Here is a 14,606-nt window from a genome sequence, read left to right as displayed (position 1 = left end):
ATGTAATAAAATGGATTGGACACCCAGATACGCTTGTCCTTCCTTTCTTGGTCCTGTGGTACCATGACAAGGGCCATGTGACTTAGCAGAGCCACAAAGCTAACCTTCCAGTGTACAGAGCAAGCTCAGTCCTTTTCCAGTTTAGCCTTCCCTCACTAGATCTGCTTTTAAACCTGGCTAATCATGACCTTCACCTTAGCACTTTTAAAAAAATGCAGATTTCCACGTCCTATCCAGACTTCCTGAATGAGCATCTTTACTATGCTCTTCCTCTTTTACTTTTTTTTTTTAAGATTTTATTTATTTATTTGACGGAGAGAGACAGTGAGAGAGGGAACACAAGCAAGGGGAGCAGGAGAGGGAGAAGCAGGCTTCCTGCTGAGCGGGGAGCCCAATGCTAGGCAGATGCTTAACGACTGAGCCACTCAGGCGCCCCAATGCTCTTCCTTTTTTAAATCAAAGGGCAGGATTTGCCTCCAGGAAGTGTGGTTACATTTCTTTCATCCCTCTTTTAATGATTTTTCTGTGCTCTCTGTATTTTTGTCACTGTGCATGTTTTCCGTGATTATCAGGAAAAAAATAGCCTTTAAAAAAAAATTGGGTGTGGGAGTGGGAGGTGGGGTGGTATTTGTTTTGAATGAAATTTGTTTCTGTTTGCCCAAGAAAAGACTGTGTTTGAGTTTTTAAAACGTCTCTTGAGGAGGGGAGAGGGGAATTGAATTCTATGAGCTGATTAACTCTTAAAGAAATTAAAACAATAAATTGTTATATACAAATATTGAATCATTATGTTGTACAACTGAAACTAATATAATGTTACACATAAGTTATACCTCAATTTAAAAACTTAGTAAATTGTGTTTTTTAGAAGACAAATTACGCATGTATAACGATGATGCTGATAATAAATAGGTGGATCACCAGCATTTTCTGTTTTCTATTAGGCATTGCGTGATCATAGGGACCACACAGAAAAATGCACTTCATCCCAGGGCAGAGGAAAGCTTGGGGAGGGGAGGGATTGTTTGTTCCAATTCTAAAAACATCTAATGGTTTTCCATTCCGGTGAATGCTGGCCTGGGACTCTCTGTGCTGGTCTGTCTTACCCGTTTGAGCTTGCCTGGGCTGTTAAATGGCTCTCTGGGGCACTGCCCACCCAGGCCTGGCTCCAGGGACTTTGAACCCAATTTTGCCATAGTAAGTGATGGTTTTCTGCCTTTTTCCAATCTCAGCCATGGTGGCCCAGCCTGCAGAAAGAAGCTGTGCGGAAAGTGTGCAACCATTCTTGGCATCCATTCTGGAGGAGCTCATGGGGCCGGTGAGCTCAGGATTCAGTGAAGTACGCTCACTCTTTGAAAAAGAGGTGGATGAACTTAACCAGAACTTTCAGACCACCAAAGACAGTGCCCAGCTTAAGGAGGTAAGATATGGAGCCAAGGAACTGAGTGTGAATGGCCTGCCTGGGGCTGCCTTTCTCTTGGGCCTTTATCTGCATTTGTGCATTCTTTCCTTTCCTTCCTTCCTCCCTCCCCCCCTTCCTTCTATCCATTCATCTATTTCTTTCATTCAGCCAGCCACCCCATTTATCTATACGTTCACCTGATTTCCTTTATTAATGTTTCTCAAGTTGTAAAACTAATAATGTGCTTGTGCAAGTGAAACAATATATATATAGACAAAAAATATATATGGGCAAAATTGATCACCCATGATGTAGGAAAGAGGTTAGGGTTCGAAGCCGACGGCCAAGAAAGAATTCTTGAGACATCTTTGGTGCAAAAAGGTGGTTTTATTAAAAAGCACGGGGACAGGACCTGTGGACAGAAAGAGCTTCGTGGGTGTCATGAGGAGTGACCCATTATATATTTTCAAGTTGGGAGGGGGTTAGGGATAGCATAAGTCTCTGAAGAATTTTGGAAGCAAGGTTTCCAGGACCTTGAGGGGGCTAGCTATTGTTGGGAAAAGGTCATTTATTTCTGTCTAATAAAACCTGAGTCATGAGACCTTCAGATGTATATCAGTGGGTCATATGCTTGGGGGATGACTGCCAGCATGTAATTTGGGGGAGTAGAGGTAAAGAAAGTTTCCAAAGGAATTTTTATATATAAAAGTAGACTTACAGGATCATGGAGTGGGGGGCGGGCTATTATTGTCTTTTGCCCTTAGCAAAGCATCAACATTGGGGCAGTTGAGTCCCTAGAGGAATGTCACTCTGCCTGTTTCAAGGACTTGTCAATGGGCTGTAGGTAGTAAGGAAATTAAATATTTTTCTTCAGCTTTTGTTTCCCACATTAACCCATGCCCACCCCAACTCCTAGGCTACCTCCACTCCCAACTCCCTGAATTAACTAATATAAATAACTTAGAATGTGTTTTCACATACTTGTTTCTTCTTCATACAAATGTAGAAGCATATATCCTCTTGATATAAATTTTGTTTGTTGATTTGTTTCCAAAAATATAGACTTGTGATGAAAACAATATTTCTCAAAGTGTGGTCCCCGGACGGGTAGTGTCATCAGCTGGCTGTTAAAAATGCAAATTCTCAGGCCCCCACCAGCAATCTACTGAATCGGAAACTCTGGGGGTAGGGCCCAGCATTCTGTTTCACAAGGCCTCCCGAGGATGTGAGGTACCCTAAAGTTCAGGAATCACTCACATAATGTGGCAGCTTGGCTTATACTTGACATATCACTGTCAGTCCATGGATAAAACCAGATACCTCTCTCTTTCCCCCCTTTCTTATTTATTTATGCATACATACACATGTAATTATACATAAACAAGATACATTTATAAATATTTTGAAATTCCTTTTCACAACCCTTTTTAAAACTTGACTTTACTGTCCCTCTTCCCCTCTCCCCCACTACCCACATCCCTTCAAGTAACTAGTGTTAACATCTTAGCATATACCATTCTGTACTTTTCCCCCTGCTTATATAGCTCTAAAACATACACTTTTTTTTAAGATTTTATTTATTTATTTGACAGAGAGAGAGACAGCGAGAGAGCGAACACAAACAGGGGGAGTGGGAGAGGGAGAAGCAGGCTTCCCCCCCCCCAGCAGGAAATCCCAGTGCGGGTCTCTATCCCAGGACCCTGGGATCATGACCTGAGCCGAAGGCAGGTGCTTAACAACTGAGCCACCCAGGTGCCCCTAAAACATACACATTTATGGGCTGTTTTTTTTTTTTTATTTTTCCAGATTGTTTGCTCTTTAAAAAATGGGATTGTATTACAAATCCTACTCTTTATCAGTGTTCTCATTCAAAAAATACCTCGCGAAACTGTCTTCAAGTTAGCTGCTCTAGCTCTAAATCATTCTTTGTAATGCTACATAATATTTCATGTCTGAATGCACCATGATTTATTCAGCTATCCAAATATTCCTGGCATCATGGACAAAGCTGTAATAAATAACCTTGTTACATATATTATACTCGTGCTTTCATTCCTGTGGGATAGATTCCTAAGGCAGGATGGCTAGGTTGAAAGGTGGCTTTATTTCTCCTGTTAACAGATGTTACCATTTGCATTTTCAAAAAGAAAAAAAAGGATTTAAATTTTACATTTCTGTCCATTGTGTATGGAAGAGGACTTTCTTCCCCATATGCTCATCAGCAGTAGGCAGTACCACTCCTTTAAACTTTGGCCTGTCTGATAGGAGCAAAGCAGCAGCCCACTTTTCCTCTCTTGTCTGCTTAATTGTTATTTCTTAAAAAAAGACATTTCATATTGTGTGAGGAGGGACAAGTTTGATCTTGTGCGTTTGATCATTAATTCTACCTCAGTGCAGCTCCCCACAACTCACTTCTCAAGGAGACTGATGTGTTCTCTTTACAAACACAATGAGAATGGGCCCTTTAAGAATTCCTATTTAGAGACACCTAGAACTTGAGCTTTGTCACTTTTCTGTGACTTGGAAATCAGGCAGCACATCCTCTATGATACACACTCACCCTGTGTTACTCCCCAGTTCTCCCTGGGCATCCATTTTTAGCACCTGTCTATCTTCTCTTTCGCTGCCCACCCACCTGTTTCTTCTAGATATCTGGTATTCAATTTTTAAAATTATTTGAAAATCAGCTTGGAAAATAGAAGGCATTCTGTTGGCAACAACACTCATGGTGTGAGCGTGTGTTGGTAAAACCTGATGTCTTTAGCGGAGGAGACCCATTGCTGCCCTCTTGTTGGAAGCCCTGTGGCTTCATTGCTTGTGCAAACCAGAGGAGGAGGGATCCCCGTTTTTTAACTGGTTGCATCTCCCAGGCCAGGCCTCTTCCCACCACCTACCTCTGCACCCACTAGCCCCATAGAGAACCTATGGCAGAGGAAGCCCCCGTGAGCCCTGACAGAGCCTCAGAGAACTGTGGAGATTCTGACCTCATTCCCAGAGTCCCGGGGTCCAGGGGCATCCTGACCCCATTAAAGAAGGCTTTGGAGGTACCAGGGGCCCAGCAGCAATTCCAGGTGCCTAAAAGCCTGCCTACCTAGTTCTCAAGCTCTGCAAGTTGGAGCCCCAAGTCCATCAAGAGCTAAGATTGGAGCCCCCTCAAATGCTTTCCTGGGTCCTCCGTCATCCAGTGGGTTCCTCTACCATTCTCTGCCCTAGCAATAGAGCTGCCCCAGGGACCCCTGAAGGAGGCAAGTAAGACAGTTGAAATGTCACAGGTGCAGTGATTTGAGAAGTGATTCACTCTACTAACGTACATTTGATCATTTAGAATTTATGTAATATGGAATATGCATGTAATCTTGCTCCTGAGTCTGAAGGTATTTAATGGTTCCCTTCACCAAAATGCAGCATCTAGACCAGCTCATGAATCTTCCACTGGATTCCATGAAGATGGAACCTTGTTACAGTAAAGTCAACCTGCTTCAGGAGCGTTTGCAGGATCTCAAGAGCCGCTTCCGATTCCCCCACGTGGATCTGGTGGTCCAGAGGACACAGAACGACATGCAGGAGGTGGGAGTGGCAGGGGCCTCCGTGGGGGGTGAGGATGGAGACAGCAGAGAAACAAGGGCTGGCCAGCGAGGCTGGGGTGCTGGTGCAACTCTTGGCAGTGGGGCCCTTCGCAGTCGTCATCATGTTGAGTTGAGAACATCCTTGGTCGTTCCAGTTGGCTTCATCTTTCTTCCATGTTGATGAACATCAGAAAGAAAAAATTTTTTCAGGGAAATCAGGTAGCATTAATTGATAATTACTTGATTTGCCAAACCAGCGCTTTTAACCTTGGCTGCACATGAGAATCATCTGGGGAGCTTTTGAGAAATGCTGACGTCTAGGCCCCACTCGCAGAAATTTTCCCCCACTCGCATTCCCACTGCTTCTAATATGAAGCCAGAAGAGAGAACTACCGGCTTACGTTAATTCCCTAACCCGGTTAAAAGTAAATCAATCAGTCAATCATGGCTTCATATTTGGATCTCTTGGGTCTACTTGATAGGTTCCCTTCCCCCCCCCCCCACAAGGAACTTTTTCTCCAGGAACAAGTACAGATTCTTTCCTTACTATAGTGCTTTCTAAATGAAGAAGGGTGTGATCGCTGAAGCCAGAAGAGCACAATTCTATTTCAGGGGTGTTCTGGGGGGAGCTCACTCAGGGGCCAGGCACTGTGCCAGACCCCCCTTCAGAGACAGATGCTTAGATAAGGTCACTATAGTGTTGAGAGTGCTGGACAAAGCTATGTGTTCATGCTTTGGGATCAGAAGCTTGGGGAAGAAAGGAACGTTTGTTCCTTATAAGTTATAGGGCGGATTAAGTGGTACACCTTATTATCTAACCTCTGAGTTGTGAAGGATTAAAGACGGACTGGGGAAACAAAATTGGGCAACAGTTTAACAGAAGTCCCTTTTTGGTAATACTGAACCCTGGTGAAACAGATACAGGTATGGGTGCAGAGAATAAGAAATCGCAATCATTTCCATTTTCTACCCCATGAGCGCATCAGCCTCTGTGCCCACCAAGCCCCGACCCTGCCTCCCTTCCAGCCTGGCAGAGCAAGGAAGAGAAGTGAGGGGGTGGGCTAAGTGCAGAGAGGTGTGCTGGACTGGTTTGCATCCCCCCTTCCCAAAGTGGCAGTGCATGATTAAAGCCGCCAAGAAATAACTGGAGAAGCCTCCCACCTCCCTTTGTCAAGCCCGGGCTGCAGGAACCAGAGACCAGAGGAAGGGGCTGACCACAGGAGAGGGTGGTATTCTCAATCCCATGGCCTCCATGGGTTTTGCAGCTCAGAGCATAAGGAGAAAAGAGGAGGGAAAAAATACGTGTATGCATACATACATGGGTGTGTGAGTGTGTGTTATTTCCCAGACTCTTACTGATCCCACTGTGGCCAGGTGCCTATCTATTTAATAACCCAGGTAGGGGGCTGAGGACCTGTTGCCCTGGGTGGCCCCAGAGTAGTGCCTAGGGGACAGTCTGATGGTCATCCCCTCCCTGCTCCAGGGTAGACACCCCTGTCTCTGACCGGGCGCTGTTCTGTGTTGCTTTTGGTTTCTAGCTAATGGAGAATGCAGTATTCACTTTCGAGCAGTTGCTTTCCCCACACCTCCAAGGAGAGGCCTCCAAAACTGCAGTCGCCATCGAGAAGGTTAAGCTCCGAGTCTTAAAGGTAAAACCTTTCTCTCATTTGTGGGAAGCGTAAAACAAGTATGACCCCCTGCTTCTTTTGTTAAGTGGAAAATACCAAATTCTGTCCTTGACCCTCCCTGTTTGTAATCCTGCTCCCTTCCCTGCCTGAAGTAGCAATGGCTACAGCACCACTAGGCCCCCAGCGTGACTTTCATGCCTATTCTGCCATCTAGTGGCAACTCTAGGGACCACAGGTCCTCGGGATTCCTGTCCATCAGCTCGAAGTGACCTGTCCTTCACAGAGCAATTGCACTTGATATTTATTGGCATTCATAGCAATTGCTATGAATTTATTGAGTGTCCACGCTAAGCAAAGTGTTGTGATAGATATTACATAAAATGTAAAAATAGGCAAGGCACAGTTTCCTTCTTCAAAGAGTTTACAATATAGTAAAACCCATTTAAATTAGCCAGCATTTTTTAGAAAAATCAAAATCTCCTGGCAAAAGAAATACTCAAAAAAAAAGACACCTGCCATATGAATTTTTTTAAGACTTTATTTATTTATTTGAGAGAGAGAGAGAAAGCACGAGTCGTGGGCAGAGGGAGAGGGAGAAGCCGACTCCCCACTGAGTAGGGAGCCAAATGTGGGGCTTGATCCCAGGACCCTGAGACCATGACCTGAGCCGAAGGCAGACACCTAAATGACTGAGCCACCCAGGCGCCCCTGAAATTGTTTTTAATGTGCGTACTGCTTAAGTATTTATCAAAATGGTTTTAATAATAGCAGCTTGCACATATATGGTCTATTTTTAAAGCTGTTTTGTTTTTAACCTACCCTGTTTTGTTTGATCTTCACAAGGACTTGTGAGATAATTAGAATATGTCTCCATTATAGAGATGAGGAAACTGACTCTAAGAGCTAACGTGACTTACTTAAGCTCAACAGGCTACTCAATGGTGAGCCTAGAGCTAAAACAATTCTTAAATTTAGTCCACTAATTTCTTACTACCTATCCCCCTAAACAGTGCCTTGGAGCAGAAGATTAAAGTTCCACAGAGCCTAGGAAGTGGTCCCTGAATTTTAGACCCAATCATAATACCTCGTAGGCAGTAGGAAACAATGGCAACCAAATCACTGAGATTAAAAGCAATATTTATGGGGCACCTGTGTGCCTCAGTCGGTTAAGCATTTGCCTTCGGCTCAGGTCATGATCCCAGGGTTCTCGGATCGAGTCCCGCATCGGGCTCCTTGCTACGCGGGGAACCTGCTTCTCCTTCTGCCTGCCGCTCCCCCTGCTTGTGCTCGCTCTCTCTCTCTGACAAATAAGTAAATAAAATCTTTAAAAAAATAAAAAAATAATAAAAGCAATATTTATTATGGGAACACAAGTAATAATGAACTCGCAATTGGAAAGAAAAGATAGTATCAATGTCAATATCACCTCCAGTGTCAGGACACTTTAGACCTCCCTGGACAATCCATTTCTTCTCTGGACACTTTTTACTGCAAGAACATGCTTCCTAATGTGAAGCCAAAGTTGACACTGTTGGTGATTCTCGTTCTGTTGTCTCTGTTCATGTCCTTCTTCCACACAGTAGCCTTTTGTTGTTTGAATAGAGCTATAATTTTGCCCAAAGTTATCATCTCCAGTAGAAATACCTTCATCTCACGAATTCTTTATTTGGCCCGACCGTTCTGCTCACATGCCTGTGAGTGTGTTCCAGAGCATCTGTGATACTCTTAAAGGGTCGTCTAAAACCAAACTCGAGTCTCTAGGTTTGAATATTCCATGCAGAAAAGTGAATCAACATCTTTCTTGGTCTGGATACTAAACTTCTTCGGTTAACATGCCACAGTGTTAAGGTAGCTATGAGCCAGACCCTCCCTTCCTTTGTGGAAATCATTACAACCCACTCATCCTGCTTCTTGGATGTAAAGTGAAGGAAGTAGATGATCTTGGCTCCTTATGGACCCACCCAGGACAGGGGTGATGACATACAAACTCACCCCCCATTTCTGTCCCTAACTTCTTTATAATGTAGAAGTTACTGTTTTGATCTTGCCTCAGTTTCCCTATCTGTAAAAGGGGAGGGTAAGATGGGTCATTAATGGTCATACCCTCTACCCAAAGTATGAGAGAATTGCATAGTAAGATCTTTGAGACCTTGGAAACACCATAAGTGTCCTCAGAAATGGGAAAAGGAAGACAAGTGAGTGACTGAGTTTTTGTTTAAGCAAAAGTTAACAGATTGCAATGTTGCTATTTAGCACATGTTTCTATCTCTGTATTGACAGCAATATGATTATGACAGCAGCACCATCCGGAAGAGGATATTTCAAGAGGCACTGGTTCAAATCACACTTCCCACCGTGCAGAAGGCACTGGCATCCACGTGCAAACCCGTAAGAGGACGGCTTACTCCAGAGAGCCTGCTTTTATTGCTGTGAAGTTCAAGCAAGTTCTTTTGCTAGAATGTGCTTGCAGTCAGTAGACTAGATCAGTGAGGGGTCGGCAAACTTCTTCTGCAAATGGTCAGATAGTAAAGATTTTAGGCTTCGTGGGTCGTACTGTTTTTGTTGCAACTTCTCAGCTCTGCTAAGTGCAAGAGCATACATTAACAATGGGTGCTTCTATGTCCCAATAAAACTTTATTTACAGAAGTAAGCAGCTGCCAGATTTGCCAACCTTTGGACTAGACAGAATCTCAAAGGTGATGATCTGACTTTGAGCCAAACTGAGGGTTGTCATAGAGCACCTGAGGACACCAAGTGCTCCTTGTCATAGTATAACTCATGGGTACCACCTGTCCTCTGAAACTTGACCACTACGTCCAGGGAAAGACCATAAGTAACCTGATAACAGAAGGATATTTTTTTCTTTTAATGTTTGTTTTGTGAAGTCAGTGAAACAGAAACCATTTAAAGCTGCTACCAGTGATAGTCATGATTATGAAGGTGTGACTTGGTCTGCAGAGCAGAGCCATGGGTGAGCCACTTATGGAGGCAGGTCTAAGACCTGGGTTCAAGTCCTGGTTCCTCCATGTATTGGCTCTGGGGCCTTGGCCAAGTCACTTTTCCTCTTTCTTGACCTAGATTCCATCTTCTAGAAAATGAAAATGATACATTTTGCAGTGCCTTTCTTAAGATTGAGGGGACTAAATTATTAATATTTGATGAGTGTTGACCATGTGTTAGACACTATGTTAAACACACTTTGTATGGATTATCTCAATAATTCTCATGACAACTTGAGGAGGAAGTACTATTTATATCCTCAGTTGTACAAATGGGGAAACTTGAGGATTAAGTAATGGGCCCAAAGTCACAGATCTGATAACCACCAGAGTTTGAACTCAGCTCATATTTGCTGATTACAAGGTGTGCACTCAGTGAATAATATATATGACTACTATTACTATTTCTACGTTTCAGAAATGATCTATGAGCCTGGACATTTTCAGTGCCTTCTCCCTATTGGAGCAAATCATAAAGAGCTTATTAGAATTTCAAAAGGACTTTTGGGCAGCGTAGAGGGTCTCCAAGAATTGGAACATTAAAATCCTTGGCATAAGTTATTTTACTACAGAAATTTCTTTGGTTATTTTATATTCTATAAATGCTTTTTTCTTTAGAGTCTTGGCATATCTAGTACCTGACCTTTATTTCTGGGAGTTTGATCAAGCCACGGGAATAAAGAATCTGTCTATATGATTGTCCTTTGGCCATGTGTGGATGGAAAAGTTTAGCCGCCCAAAGGATGACTTTGTCTACCTCTGGATGCGTCTGCACACAGACATTCTACTTAGGATGTTTTTCAATCCCAGAGGCAATTTAGGGGCCTCCGAGCCACTTCCTCCCAGAAGAAGAGAAGGGCAAAGAAAATCCCCCTTTCTTGTCTGTTCCCCCTCCCTTTTTTTTAAAGATTTTATTTGTTTATTTGACAGAGAACGAGACAGTGAGAGAGAACACAAGCAGGGGGAGTGGGAGAGGGAGAAGCAGCCTTCCACTGAGCAGGGAGCCCGACATGGGGCTCGATCCCAGGACTCTGGGATCATGACCTGAGCCGAAGGCAGACACTTAACGACTGAGCCACCCAGGCGCCCCATCGTCTATTCCCTTTTTCCACACATCAGCAGAGTTGCACCCAATCTGTAAAATGCTCTTGGGATCTTTGAATCAAGAAAGATTGGTTCCCAAAGAAACTGAGACCCCAAGTTTTCAGTAATGAAGGATATGATTTCAGTGCCAAGAAATTTCTTAAAATCTGGATTTGCAGAACGGATAAATTAAGGGATTATCTGCTCCACTGAAGGATTCTTTATTTTACTAACGTATGTTTCCCTTGGTTCTGTAAATCACAGCTTCCTAGATCTCTGGTACTCAGTCCAGGGTGCCCAGTGAAATTGCCTGGGGAGCTGTAAAAAAAAAATTCTGATTCCCCAAGACCCACCTTTAGGGATTCCAATTAAATTGCTCCAAGGAATTAAACATATGTCACGGTTTAGTCAGTTCAATATAGAAGACCTATGTTACAAAGCTGGACATGTCACAGTGGTATAAACATCCCTAGAAAATTGTTCCTTCCCACACACTTATTTAGCTGTTTGAAATTTTTTTTAAGATTTATTTATTTTAGAGAGAGAGAGAGTTGCAAGCAGAGGGGAGAGGCAGAGAGAGAGACAATCCCAAGCAGACTCTGCACTGCACAGAGCCCGACTCAGGACTCAGTCTCACGACCCTGAGATCACGACCTGAGCCAAAACCAAGAGTCAGACGCTTAACCGACTAGGCCACCCAGGCACCCCTAGCTGTTGAAAATTTCAAAGGTCTACTATTTCTTCAGCAAATACGTACTGACTATGTATCAGATATGATCCAGGCACTGTGCCAGGCCAGCGGCCCTGCCGTCCGGGAGTTCGTAGGCTTCTCAGGTAGCGGGCCTGCAGTGGATGAGCACAGCAGTAGTCTATGGGAAAGAGGGCCAGGCAGAGCTCCGAGCCGGGTGCCCAGCGCTGCTTATGGGGTCAGGGAAGACTTCCCAGAGTTGTGTTTTCGCCCAGTCCTGAGGCAGGAACCAGGGAAATAAAGAGTGGGAGACCACCTAGGGAGAGGAAAGGGTGTTGCAGAACTGAGCCTGTGGCCCTTGCTTTGCAGAGGCAGAGAGAGGCTTGGAGCAGTGACATGGCTGGCTCGGATCCCGCAGCGAATCCAGGGCAGCATCCAGCCTCCTGGCCAGTGCTCTTTCCACACAGTTCTCATCTGTGTGTCCGTCCTGCCTCACAGACCCGCTCAGGATCCTGCAAGCTCACGTCTGTCCAATCCTTTAGCTTTGCTCTGGGGTGGGTATAAAGGGACCTCATTATGACCTGCTTGTGATCTGGGCCTGGGCCCCCAAGTCCTAGCACTGAATTGTCTGCACATGGTGGCTTCTGATCACCTGCTGAAAATCCTGTCCCTTCAGGTAAAAGGCATCAAATCCCACTGCTAAAGCCCTGGCTCTTGGGGCCCTTTGAGCACCCTTAGCTGTAAGGATTTCTGAGTTAATCACTGGCATGTGATTTGGTACATTTTGATCCCTACCCTGACCTCAAGCCATCTGGAAACCCTCAGAGAGCAGGAAGGGTTAAAGGATTATGCATCCTGCCTGGGTTGTCTTAGAGGGAATCAATGACTGTCAGGGCCAGTTGGAGGGAAAGAGGAGAAGGTTCCTGAAGAGTCTTTGACGAGAGAGTTTCCATACCCAGAAAGGGTCCCATTCTAATAGTGTTAAACATACATCTAGTCCAGGACCCAGCAATTTCACTTCTAGGTATACACTGAAGATAAAAAAAGTCCTTAAATCCAAAAAAAATCATGCACAGAAATGTTTATAGCAATTATATTCATAACAGTTAGAAAATGAACAAATCTCAACACCATTGATAGGAGGAGAGTTAAACAATTTTAGTTTATCCATATAATGAATGTCTTTTATCAATAAAAGGGAATGAGCTACTGATATATGCAGCAACACAGATGAATCTCAAAGCCAAACACACAAGAATATGTGATTCAATTTGTGTAAAGTTCAAAAATTAGAAAAACTAGGGACACCCGGGTGGCTCCGTCGGTTAAGCATCTGCCTTTGGCTCAGATCCTGATCTCAGGGTCATGAGGTCGAGCTCGGTGTCAGGCTCACTGCTGGACATGGAGCCTGCTTAAGATTCTCTTTCCCCCTCCCTCTCTCTTCCTCCCCCCACCACACGTGTTCTCTCTCTCAAAAAAAAAAAAAAAATTAGGAAAACAAATTTGTTGTGATATATATCAGAGTAGTGCTTATCTCTTGTTGGGGGTGTAGACTGGAAAAACGCACAGGGTGTTGGAAATTTTCTCTATCTTGATCTGGGCTGTGGTTCCATGGGTATAGTTATATATTTAAAACCACTGAGCTGTACTGGTGAAATGTGTACATTTTACTGTGTGTGACTTATACCTTGGTAAAGTACTGTTGGAGTTTAAAGGGGGAAAAAAGGGAAGAAGGGAACATTTTGGTTGTGATGGGAAAAAAGGAGGGCCTTGAGACCCACGGATCCGCAGACAGGGCCTTGAGATGATTAAAATCTGTGTTGTCTACACCCCTCAAGTACACATCGTGCCTCGGTGGCTGGGGACGGGAAAGGGGATGACCAGTGGCTGAGGGCCCCACACTCCAAAGAGGGGATCATGAGTGCAAGTCGTGCTCCCTGTACCTCCTCTACAAACTGGCATCTCATGCCTTGTCCTCTGTCTCCCTCTCTCTCACTGTCCAGGAGCTCCAGAAATATGAGCAGTTCATTTTTGCAGATCACACCAACATGATTCACGTGGAAAATGTCTACGAGGAGATTTTACATCAGAGCCTCCTTGATGAAACTCTGAAAGGTGAGGAAGATTTCCTTGGTCCTGGAGGAAACGGCAGATACAGGGAACGACCCCTCAAGGGGACCCAGGGAGGCCTCCTAGGTTTCTCAACAGGGAATGAAGGGGGAAGAGGAAATTGCTGCTGATTTGTTGGGGAGACAGAGAAGAGAGGAGAGGAAAGAGAGAGGGATACTAACCTTGACTGAGAATCATGACCTGGCACACACTATACTGGCCCTTTGGATATTATTTCTTTGAATTACAAATAAGAACTCCGGGAGACAGAAATTTCAAGCTTCATGTTTCACAGAAAACTGAGGTTTGGGGAGATTAAGGCTAGACTGTCTCATGAACATCTGTCTTCCTCCAGCTGCCCCAGACAGAACAAAGGACAACAGGTGCTTTTAGCCACAGACTTCCGACCCCTCCCTGAGGCAGGGGGAGGGGACTCTGGAACGGGTTACCAGCTGCCTCCTCGGCACATTCCTCATGTCCTGTCCGCTGGACAGAAGCCGACCCAGGGCGCCGACACAGTACTCGGTGAATCTTGGGGCTCCAGTACCCACTGTCCTGTGGAGTTAGGCCTTGCTTGTGATGGGACCATGGGCAGGACAGCCTTGATAGAAATCAGCTGCACAGGGCCATTCCCCCAAAACCGTAGGCCTGTGTCTGGTCTCCACGGGGAAGGTGTTAGTATCACCAGAAACCCCCCCCCAAAGAAAACGGGCCAAGCACGAGCCCCAGTAGCTAATCCAACGAGATGAGAAATGTGAAGATGTCAGCACAGTGTCTGACAGGAAGGGCCCCCCTCAAGCCCATGCCATTCCATCATGGCACCTTTCCACCAATCAGGAAAAGGCTCCCTTTCTCCAGACACTGGGCGGCCCTCTGTCAAAAAAAATTGCCATGATATACTGATTTTTATCAGAGTAGGATGCTCTACTGCTTGTTGCTGGAAAATTCTGCCGAACACACAAATCTATGCTGTCTCTGATGTGAGTGGCGCCCCCTTGGATATGATACCGCTGGGCACTGGACAGCCTGCACAGCTCTAGTGGCCTGTGGTCAAAATGTCAGCTGCTATCGTTGTTATTGTTGTTTCGAGTCCTCTCAAGGCCTCTGAGACTGAGCTGGATGCACGTAGGT

General features: G+C 44.8%; 1 protein-coding gene across 1 annotated transcript in view; it reads left to right on the top strand.

Annotated features, from left to right (window-relative positions):
- Window positions 1-14,606, top strand: part of NIBAN1 (niban apoptosis regulator 1) — a 152,621-nt gene that overhangs the window by 132,996 nt on the left and 5,019 nt on the right. The window contains exons 9-13 of the mRNA XM_027611592.2: window positions 1,233-1,420; window positions 4,808-4,969; window positions 6,507-6,617; window positions 8,877-8,984; window positions 13,370-13,481. Of these exons, the coding sequence (XP_027467393.2) occupies window positions 1,233-1,420; window positions 4,808-4,969; window positions 6,507-6,617; window positions 8,877-8,984; window positions 13,370-13,481 (681 nt within the window). The remainder of the gene's footprint in view (window positions 1-1,232; window positions 1,421-4,807; window positions 4,970-6,506; window positions 6,618-8,876; window positions 8,985-13,369; window positions 13,482-14,606) is intronic.

This window comes from Zalophus californianus, chromosome 10, assembly GCF_009762305.2.
Source record: "Zalophus californianus isolate mZalCal1 chromosome 10, mZalCal1.pri.v2, whole genome shotgun sequence".
Classification (NCBI taxonomy): domain Eukaryota; kingdom Metazoa; phylum Chordata; class Mammalia; order Carnivora; family Otariidae; genus Zalophus; species Zalophus californianus.
This window is presented reverse-complemented; position numbering and strand designations above follow the sequence as displayed.